The 11414-nt window shown below is 42.8% G+C and overlaps 1 protein-coding gene across 2 annotated transcripts; it reads left to right on the top strand.

Annotated features, from left to right (window-relative positions):
- The first annotated feature begins 267 nt into the window (after positions 1 to 267).
- Positions 268 to 1825, top strand: LOC148113266 (olfactory receptor 52P1-like). 2 transcript variants are annotated; one of them, XM_087871529.1, is made up of 2 exons: positions 268 to 291; positions 902 to 1825. In XM_087871529.1, exon 2 carries the CDS (start codon positions 914 to 916, stop codon positions 1823 to 1825), a length of 912 nt encoding a protein of 303 aa, XP_087727655.1. In that variant the 5' UTR covers positions 268 to 291; positions 902 to 913. The 2 variants fall into 2 exon arrangements, with proteins under 2 accessions (XP_087727655.1, XP_087727654.1); XM_087871528.1 differs by lacking the exon at positions 268 to 291 and having other exon boundaries at positions 869 to 1825.
- The last annotated feature ends 9589 nt before the right edge of the window (positions 1826 to 11414 follow it).

Raw genomic sequence — 11414 nt, 5'->3', positions numbered from 1 at the left:
GTGGAAGGTTGTAGAACAAACCTCAGGCAGCTACTGCCAGACCTGTTTCCCTCCTGGGTGGGCATTTGACTTTGAGAGGTCCTTCGAGTTCTTCCTTTGGACCTACGAGGCTCCAAGGAGTCTGATCTCCAAGGGATCAGGGAAGATACACTTCTGTGTGTGCTCTGCATCTGTGGGTCTTCCTGTCAGGCTTGTCCCAACTTTGGCGCTTAGGAAAGAAAGACCCTCGACTCCATTGTTGAAGTGAAAGCTTCATTAGTACTCAGTTCAAGCAGTTACAGCATAAGCCAAGCTGGATATGAATATTCCCATGCAAAATCTGCATTTTCCCCACATCCCTGGGTTCCTCCCCCCCTTGACCAGTCCATCAGTGTCCAATAGTATTCATTTCAGATGGGAATGGCTTTGAGGTTTGGTGCCTCTTTGGTGGAGTTTCACATTCCGATCTCACGGTCCTTGATCAGCTGGTTCATTCCTGATTGACATCTCTGGTTCCTGTCACCCTGTCATTCCCTCCCTTCCTTCCCCTGCCAATTCCCTACTTTCCCATCCTCCTCCCTCCTCCCCTGCATTTTGTGGCAGGATGCTGAAGATGGCAGGCCTGGCACTTCCCTTGTTTCAGGAGCAGCAGGGAAGAATGGGAAGAGCATTTGAGAAAGCCATGCGTCCTTTGGTCCGGGCAAGGATTGTTAGGATACAAGAACTGACAGATGGGTGAGGGAGGCAGATGTCAGCCACAGGGGTAGGGTGGGTGGGTCCCAGGTGGTTCCTCAGGAAGCCCAGAACTTTGCAACCATCAGAGGTCTCTTGTCTTTTCCATGCCTTCAGCCCAGAGGCAGCTTGGAGCATGCAGGGTGGGACACCTGCCATGGTGGACAATGGAACAGAAGACCTGGGTCAGATCTCCTTCATAATGGTGGGCATTCCTGGCCTGGAAGCTTTTCACTTCTGGATCGGCATCCCACTCTGCCTCATCTACATGGTGACTTTGGTGGGGAACATCATTGTGGTCTTGGTCATCAAGATGGAGCCTGATCTCCACAAGCCCATGTTCTTCTTCCTCAGCATGCTGGCCATAAATGACCTGCTCCTCAGCACCACCATTCTGCCCAAGATGCTGGGCATCATGTGGATGGGCTCAAGGGAGATTGGCTTCAGCGCCTGCCTGCTTCAGATGTACTTGGTCCACACCCTCTCCATTGTGGACTCTGCCATCTTGTTGGCCATGGCCTTCGACCGCTATGTGGCCATCTGCCGCCCACTGCACTACGCAACCATCCTCAGCAACACGGCAGTTGCCAAGATGGGATTGGCAGCTGCTGCCCGAGGGGTGATATTGGTCATCCCCTGCCCTGTACTTCTCAAGAGGTTGCCCTATTGCTTCCACAAGGTCATCCCACATGCCTACTGTGAACACATGGCCGTGATCAAGCTGTTCACATGTGCCAATACATTTATCAACCGGACCTACGGCATTTCTGTGGCACTCTTGGTGGTGGGGATGGACCTGGGGCTCATTGCCACATCCTACGCTATGATCCTGCAGGCCGTCTTCCAGCTGTCATCACGAGAGGCCCGGGCCAAAGCCCTGGGCACCTGTGCTGCTCACACCTGCATCATCTTGGCATTTTATGTGCCTGGCCTCTTCACCTTCCTCACCCACCGGATTGGCAAACACATCCCTGCTTGCCTCCACATCATCCTGGCCATCCTGTACATCCTGCTGCCCCCCATGCTGAACCCGCTGGTGTACGGGATGAAGACTCAGCAGATCCGCCAGCGGGTATTCAGCCTTTTCCACCAGGGAAGAAAGGCAAATTTGTAGCCTGGGAAACGAGAAGGAGGACCTGGTGGGTCATCCCCAGAGCTGTAGGCCCCGTAGCAGCTCCTCATCAGATCCAGTGGGTTATCTTGACCGGTTTCAGTCTGGCTTTAGGCCAGGGGGCAGACAGCATTCACCACACTTGCTGATGACCTTTGGCAGAGCCAGGACTGGGCGATGCCCCATCCTTATGTTTATTTATTTATTTATTTATTTATTATTAAATTTATATCCCGCCCTTCTCCCCGAAGGGACTCAGGGCGGTGAACAGCCGAGAATTAAAATACCATACAATATAAAAGTTAAAATAATTAAAAATAAATTAAATTAAACGGCCGCCCCAATTTAAAACCCCTAGCAATACAATTAAAAACTAACCCATAAAACCTATTCAGGCCAGGCCAGCTTGCTGAAATAAAAACGTCTTCAGGGCCTTACAGGAAGTGCGGAGATCCGGAATCAGCCGTATTCCGGGAGGTAGCTCGTTCCAGAGGGCAGGTGCTCCCACAGAGAAGGCTCTCCCCCTGGGGGCCGCCAGCCGACATCGCTTGACCGACAGCACCCTGAGGAGTCCCTCTCTGTGAGGGCGTATTGGCCGGTGGGTGGTTATCGGTAGCAGAAGGCGGTCTCGTAAATACCCTGGCCCTAAGCCATGGAGCACTTTAAAGGTGAGAACCAACACCTTGAAGTGCACCCGGAAGACCACCGGGAGCCAGTGCAGCTCGCGCAGGAGAGGTGTTATATGGGAGTGCCATGTCGCTCCCGTAATCACCCGTGCGGCCGCATTCTGGACCAGTTGGAGCCTCCGGATGCTCCTCAAGGGGAGCCCCATGTGGAGAGCGTTAGCGTAGTCCAGGCGAGAAGTGACGAGAGTACTTCTCGCCTGGATCATGTTCCTTGATCTTTCAGCGGCTTTCAATACATCAGCCACAATGTCCTTCTGGACTGGCTGATGGTGTTTAGGACTGGGAGCCCCATTGGTTCACCTCCTTCCTCAGCAGTCAGCTCCAGTCAGTGTTGATGGGAAGGAGAGGCACTCTACACCCCCAGTCCCTCACGTGTAGGGTGCCTAAGGACTCTCTGCTTAGGTAAAGAACAGTGATCCAATGGGTCAATGGTTGTCCAGTTACCTTACGTAGCCCTTTGTGGCATAGTGGGGTTTGGAGGAGGAAGAGGAGGAGGGTGGGTGGAGGAGGAGGAAAAGGACTGTGGGTCCCTTAGTGCTCTCTGAGCTTGGTTGTTTTCTTGCAGATGTTTCATGACCCAACTTGGTAACATCATCAGTGCTAGAATGGAGTGGGCTTTGCACAATCCTCGCTCCCTTCTAGCACTGATGCTGTTCCCTCGTTGGGTCATGAAATGTCCACAAGGAAACCACCTAGCTCAGAGAGCACCAAGGACCGCCTATTTCAACCCTGAGTTACAGATATTCTCTCCTGCTGGCAGATGGAAGACACCTGTCATGCTGCTCGGGGGAAGACCACCTTAGGACCCTACCAGGGCAGCCTTCTGGTCAGCCACAGGAAGCAGAATTAGGGAAGTTTGTGTTTGCTTAGATAGGGTTGAGCAGCATCACAGGCACTGCAGAGCAACCTGGTAGGGCCTGCGCATAGCACAGTAGAGATAAGAAAGTGCTTGGTGCATGTTTATCTAAAATGGCATTTGCCTGCTTATCTTCATGCTTGACACCTGCCTTGTAAGCCGTGGCCTGCTGGTAATCTGCACCTCTCTTCCTGTGGAGTAGATAGAGCCTGTCTCTTGCAATGGGAGGGGTCTTTCATTGTGAACAGGTCCTCCAGGTTCCTCTGACCTCACTAGGAGACCAACTAGAGGCTGAATGTTGGGCTCCTGGCCATGACTGAGTCGATGAATGGACCATGATCAATTCCATTCCAAAGCCAGTTGAGAGGGGCTGGGGGTCTGTTATCTCCAGCTTTTCCTGCTTCTTCTCCCATAGAGAGCCTAAGCTGGGAGGGAGAGAAAGGCTCCCTCGAGCACAAACTCAGCATGCTGGCTGGGGAATTCTGGGAGTTGAAGTTCAGATGTCAGGCACAAGGAAGCAGGATAGAATTCAAAAGCACCACAAGTTTATTCCATGCAACCTATACACAAGAATCTGATCTACTAACAGTCAAGGTACCAGATAAGACTCAACAGACTTCAAGAGGGGCTGGACTTGGGTCTCTTTTGTGGGTGTTGGGACTCCAGGCTGATAATGCATTTGACCTCATCCTCAGCCTGGTCATCTCCTACATCAGCATCTTAAAGGTGCTGAGAATGAGAAATGTCTATGGAGATGCTCTATCATCCAGGTCGTGATTGTGCCAAAGAGGCTTTTCCAAAAGGCAACTGGTTTTTTTCTTTGAAAATGTTTTGCTCCTCACCCATGAAGCTTTTTCAGTTCTCAATTCGGTCCAGTTCTTCAGAACTGAAGAAGCTTCTTGGATGAGAAGTGAAATGTGGCTGTCTAGTCTCTTCTTAAAAGCCTCCAGTATTGGAGCATCCAGAACTTCTGAAGGCAACTTCTGTTCCACCAGTTACTTGTTCTCAGCATTAGGAAATTCCTCCTTAGTAACTTCTTATTTGAAGTGCCACCCATCATACAGCACCCATGGCAAGATTTTTGTCAGGAAGAGATGGGGGAACTCTACCTCTGTGCTGAATCAGAAAATCAAAAACTGGCTGACTTTGGTTCTGGGCAGAGGCCCAGTGGACGGCAGGGTCATGAGGAGGGTCTGTCCAGGTTGGTTAGCTAGGTATCCCGAGCCAAAAGTCAGGGGATGGGTAGATATGCCCATTTCTTCTGCTTCTAAGTGCAGGTCTACATCTTCCCTGGCTTTGGCTTTGAGATACCTATCCAACGATCCTTGAAGGACACCTCCTCACAACACAGCCTTCCACTGGACCTCAGTCCAGAACCAAGGTCAGCCACTTTGGGGGTTTTGATCCTTCTCTTTCTTCCATTTGCTGGACTTGGAGTGAGCTCGCACAATGGTTACCAGGATGGTGAAGGGTCTGGAAGATAAGTCCTATGAGGAACTCTTAAAGGATCTCTGGATGGTTTGTCTACAGGAGAAGACTTAGATAGAAACCTTGAAATTTGTGGAAGGTTCTGGACTTCTGGCGGTGACGTCAGCATGTTAGGGATGAAGGGAACGGCACTCCGCTCTCGAAGTCCCTAATATCCTTGATTTGGGAGCTGATTTAGGTGCTATCGACCTTGGAGAGATCAATAGAAGAAAGGGGAACTTCCGAGGACCTCAGGGAGCGCAGCAACCCCCCTGAAGGTTCAGGAAAACACCCTTAACTCGGATTGAGGAAGAACCAGCCATTCCGGTTGGCCTGAAACGGTGACAGCTGTTTAGAGGGAAGCGAAAATCATATAAAAGAAAGCATCGGTGGAGATCAAAAGAGAGAAGTAGAGTCTAAAAAGGTACATTCATATTTGCAAGCTGCGGGGAGAAAGCGGGCGGAAGGAATCTCCAAGCAAGTGAGAAAAGTGGCGAGTGAAAGTGAGTGGAGGGGGAATCCATCTTGAAAGTGACAGTACATAATTTGTCAGCAGGCAAAATCAGAAGAAATCCAGAGGATCGGATATTCAAAGAAGAAAAGACAGAGAAACCCCAGTTTATCTGGAACTGAGCAAACGTGGAGGGTATCGGATTTAAAACATTTTCGCTTCTCTGACAGCTCGGCTTTCAGATTGCAACAGTAGCGGATGTTTAACGTGTATTGGATGCATAAAGAAAGAACGATGGAGAAGCCTCGTTTGGTTGGAACTAAGTGAACGGGACGAGCACTGGATCTATAAAATCAACTTTTCTTTTGAAGATTTGGATTAAGAATTTTGGAACATTTGGATAATACTTGGAGACTTTGATACCTTGGGAGGAGACTGCTTTGGACATTTATTGGATACTTATTGGACTTTTACTGGATATTGGCTATTTAACGTAAGGAATTTTGGGATTCGGGACACTCTAAGAAGGAGCGACGGAGAAGATTTCTTTATTTGGAATTAGGAGAGTGGGACGAGTGTTAGACTTATAATATTTTGCTTCCTTGAATGATTGGACCTTGGAACACTTGAATAATATTTTTCAATATTGGTAATTTGGATATTTAGAGAATTGGACTGGACTGGAGGAAACTTAAACTAGAAGACACCGGGTGATTGGAAAATCAATAGTGTAAGAAATTAGTAATCAAGATCGTCTAACACCAGTGATCAGGAAGTAATATATATATTGTTCTGAATTTTTACTTAAAAGTGGATGGTCTAACTTAATATTTACCCTGTGAATTACCAGTTTATTATCTTGTCATCATATATCTAGAGTTAAGGATTTAAATTACATTACATTTATTATATATACTGTACCTATATATTTATACTAGAAGAATTAGAAATTAATTAATATTAACTGAGATTTATCTAATTGAATTACTAGTGTAGTACCTTGTCAACATATATCTAGAGTTAAGGATTTAAATTACACTACATTTATTATATATACTGTACTTATATATTTATACTAGAAGAATTAGAAATCAATAGTAACTGATATTTATCTAATTGATATTTATTTAATAACGCAAGAGATATATTAGGTAATTAAATACTTAATAGTAATGATAACTAACTGATGAATTGTTAGAATATTATACTTTTCCTTCACTCCCTCATTTTAATTTTCCTTATTGTTATTCTATATTGCTGAAGAATACTGACAGAATATTGAAAAGAGAAGGATAAAATTTGGGTGGAAACTTAATAAACAGATTTAGAAACAGTGATCAGTATATGAAATTTTGGGAAAGAATAAAACAAGGAATACTAATGGCAACCACAAGCTCAGTAACAACTACTAAAAGAAGCAAGAAAACACCCTCAAGCCAGACGATACTTATGGCTTCCCTGGCCCAACAAATGGTAGCTGAAACCACGGAAAAGGACAAGACAAGCCCCGCTCTTAGTATGCAAAATATCCATGCTGCACTAGCAATGATCCAGGAAGGAATGAACAGAATGCAAGAAACGATGGCCCACAATCATGAAGAGACAAGGAAAAATCATGAAGAATTGAGGTTGGATGTGGGTGAAATAAAAGACAATATTAAGAATATGGATGAGAAAATAGAAAAAATCCAACAGAATATAATGGAAAATGAGCAGAGGATCCATAAAGCGGAAGAAAGAATCGAGTACACGGCTAAGAGAATGGAGAGGATGGAACAAGATCAAGGGGCATTTAATAAAGAAATGGAGGATTCATTAACCTATCTTGAAATGGAGAAAGCATCCTTTTATTTAAGGTTTCAAAATGTGGAAGAACAAAAGGATGAGGATCTAGGGGATATAATGATTGAGATATTGACAAAGGTAACCCAAAGAGATAAGGAAGAGCTATGAAACGGAATAGACGAAATTTATAGAGTCCACATCAACTATGCAAGAAGGAATAAACTACCAAAGGAAATTGTCACGAGTGTTTTCAGGATTGCTGTGGCTACTTGATCAGTCACAAACAGTATGGTTTCCATTAAGCCATCTCCTGTTTGCAATTACCTGCAAGCATTCCCCGCCCTAGTTAATTGCAGGTTAACTCCCCATATAAGCAAGGACCTTTTCGCTTGCTACTTGGGCCTAAATGCTGTTTTAGGCCTAGATGCAAGAGCTCTTGCTGGAAGCTGCAAGCAGAGCTCAGTGCAATGTCGCAGATGGGAGGAGAAGCACAGATAAGGACTCTAGACGCTGTTGCAGAGAAACTCCTACGGATGCTTGCCTTTTGCTGTTTTGAAGCACGCAAGCTATCATCGGGACTGCTGTTGCTGGACATTCTTCCTCCCACCAACTTCAAGCTACGTTTGCTGTTTGAACTGTTTTTACTTCAGGTGACTTTTAGCTATGAAGTTTGTGCTGCCGCCCTTCTACTACCTCGATGATGTATCGATACCAAAGGTTCTTATCTTCATGTTAGCTTTATTCTCTTGTGAATTGTTTTGGTATTGTGGAGAGGAATCTAGGGAGATAGCCTTGCTTCACATAATCAAGATAAGACTTTGTTTTTAATGTGCTTTCTTAAAGACATAGTGCCTTTTAAACATTTTAAAGTAAATTATATTTTTACACAAGACTCCTCTGTCAGATTTATTTCAGTCCTAGTGCATTTGCTCATGAGCTGGTTCCAGGTCTGGGGGACCCCTCAACCCCATTCCCTAACAGAAATACATATTAGATTTACGAAGAAATCGATAAAAGAAGAGATTTACAGGAAAATGAGAGAAGGGACAACGATGTACAAAGGAAAAGAAATTTTAACCCTCAAACAAATACCGAGAAGAACAAGAGACCAAAGAAGGAATTATAATTTCTTAACTACGCAGCTGAAAAAATTCAAAATAAAATTCCGTTGACTACTACCGGAAGTATTACTTATCTCTGGGGAGGAAAGAAAGTATAGGATTGATAGTTTAGAAAAGGCTCAAGATTGTTTTGAACAACATTTCATCAGTGAAGAGGAGCAGGAAAGAGGAGAAAAAGCAGAATCCAGGAGACATGAGGCACAGCGGACAGAAAGAGAAGAAGAAGATCAAGAAGATAAAAGAAGAGCAGAGAGAGAAAAAATGGTGAGAGAGGGAGCGAGGGAAAAGACACAAAGAGTTACTAGAAACACAACAAAACTGAAAATAACAAACAAACCAATAGAGATGGAAGGAGAATTAAGAATCATTTCGATTAATATAAACGGACTCAATTCACCAATCAAAAGAAAATACATATTTACAAAACTGCAAAAACTTGATATTGACATTATAACACTACAAGAAGTTCATATTAAAAGACAACAACAAAAATTGTTGGCAAATCAAAGATTAGGAAGATTATACACGTCTCTAGGAGACCATAAAAAGAGAGGAGTCACAATATATGTTAAAAAACATCTAAAAACAAAACAAATATATACAGATATAGAAGGATGTATTTTAATAATAAAAATACAAACACAATTGAAAACAATCTTACTAGTATCCATATACGCACCCAATGGAAATCAAAGCGACTTTTTAAAGAAATTGCATGATACAATCAAAGATTTGGAGTATGAAAACATCTGCATTGTCGGGGATTTTAACGCAATCACAAACATACAAGACGACTATCGAAGTAACAAAAGAAGCAAAACCAGAAAGAAAACTTTACCAGATATATTCAAGGACATGGTCGAGGAGCTACACTTATACGACGTATGGAGGGAGGCAAACAAACAAATTAAACAATACACATACTACTCGAGCCCACATCAGTCATGGTCTAGGATCGACATGGCCTGGATGACGCCAGATCTTAGGAAGGAAATACAAGAGATTGAAATTACACCGAATACTTGGGCCGACCATAATCCCATAAAAATAACGTGGAAAGGGTATAGAAAACAAAAGAGATGGATGATGGACACAGGAATAATAAAGGACAAAGAATATATACAGATGATTGAGAAAGAAGTAAAAATATTCCTTCAAATAAATACAAAAGAACAGACATCGTTACAGAATCTGTGGGACACAACAAAAGCCTAAATAAGAGGACTTACCATAGCGTATGCAGCCCAAAAAAATAGAGATAAACAACAAATAAGGAACAACTTAGTGGAAGAACTCAAAACATACGAACTACAGTTGCAGAAACATCCCGATAATAAAGTAATAAAACAAAAATTAAATTTGGCTAAACACAAACTGAATTTAACTATGCAAGCAGAAATCGTACACAAAATCAAACTGGCAAAGCAGAAATATTTTGAACATGCAAACAAAACAGGACGCTGGTTAGCGTATAGATTAAAAAAAGAAAAAGAGAGGAGAATAATATACCAATTACAAGACGAAACAGGACAAACATACCATTTGAATTCAGATAAAAAATGCATAGTCAAGGATTTCTTTCAAAAGCTTTGCATCCAAGAGGAAATTCAGGACCAAGATATTAAGGAATATTTAAACAAAACAAATATCTCGAAATTAGAGAAAGCCCACAGAGAGACACTAAACAGATCAATTACAATGACCGAGTTGAGCATGGAAAAAGCAGAAGAACAACAAAGTGCCAGGCCCAGATGGAATCCCAGCGGAATTTTATAAAAATTGCCAGTGTCCGATAGACGAGCTATTACTCCAGGTCTTTAATGATGCATTGTTAGAAGCAGAAACCCCTAAATCGTGGACGGAAACTATCATCTCACTCATTCATAAGGAAGACACTGAGCCAACACTAGTTAAAAATTACAGGCCGATCTCATTGCTAAACGTGGACTATAAACTGTTCATGACAATCATAGCACAAAGATTGAAAGCAGTCATCCATAAGTACATACACTCCGATCAAAATGGCTTTGTCCCAAGGAGACAAATTAAAAATAACATGAGAACAATCATAAATGTCCTTGAATGCTATGAGCAAAGAATTGGTAAACAGGTAGCCTTGATTTTTTTAGACGCGCAGAAGGCCTTCGATAATTTGAATTGGAACTTTCTTGTATTGCAATTAGAGGCCATGGAATTCGGCGATAAATTTCTAAAAATGATTAGGAAAGTATACTCATCCCAAATAGCAAGAATTACAATTAATGGGGACATGACAGAAAAATTGGATATACAAAAAGGCATACGGCAAAGGTGCCCACTATCCCCTTTATTGTTTATAATATCATTGGAAGTTCTGTTGAATGAAATACGGAAAGAAGAAGAAATAAAGGGCTTGAGGATACGGAAAGAGGAATATAAATTGCAAGCCTTCGCTGATGACGTCGTGTTCATAGTGGAACAACCGGAAACAACAGGAACTAAGTTATTAGCGAAGATAGAAGAATATGGCAGAGTGGCGGGGCTTAAAATTAATAGGCAAAAAACTAAAGTCTTAACAAAAAACTTGACAAAGACACAGGAGGCACAATTAGAGGAAGAATTAGGAATACAAATTGTGAAAAAAGTAAAATACCTAGGAATCTGGCTTACCGCAAAAGCAACAACGATTAGAGAAGGTAATTATATTAAATTGATGAAACAAATTAAAAATGATTTGGAAACATGGAATAAATTGCAACTATCATTTTGAGGTAAAATAGCGTCAGCAAAAATGAATATACTACCTAGATTGCTCTACCTCTTTCAAGTGATACCAATTGGCCCAGGAAAGAACTTTTTTAAGGAGCTCAATAAAATAATAGCAAAATATATTTGGCAAGGAAGGAAGGCCAGAATAAAAATAAAATGCTTACAGGATAACTGCAAAAAGAGAGGCCTTGGTTTACCGGACTGGGAGCTATACTATAAGGCAGCATCACTTAATTGGATAAGAGAATGGATAGAATTAAAAAATAAGAGAATGCTATATCTGGAGGGATTTGACTTGAACCGAGGCTGGCACGCTTTTTTGTGGGAGGGCGCCAACAAGCAACAAAGATACTTCCAACAACATATTATTAGAGGCTCACTGTATAAAACCTGGCAAGAAATTAGAAAGGAACACTATATTAAAATCCCGAGATGGTTATCGACCATGGAAGCATCGATCTACCCAAATGTAATGGAT

Source organism: Pantherophis guttatus, chromosome 5 (assembly GCF_059756535.1).
Source record: "Pantherophis guttatus breed Tessera chromosome 5, ASM5975653v1, whole genome shotgun sequence".
Lineage (NCBI taxonomy): Eukaryota > Metazoa > Chordata > Lepidosauria > Squamata > Colubridae > Pantherophis > Pantherophis guttatus.
The sequence above is the reverse complement of the archived record's forward strand: the minus strand, read 5'-3'. Positions and strand labels throughout refer to the sequence as shown.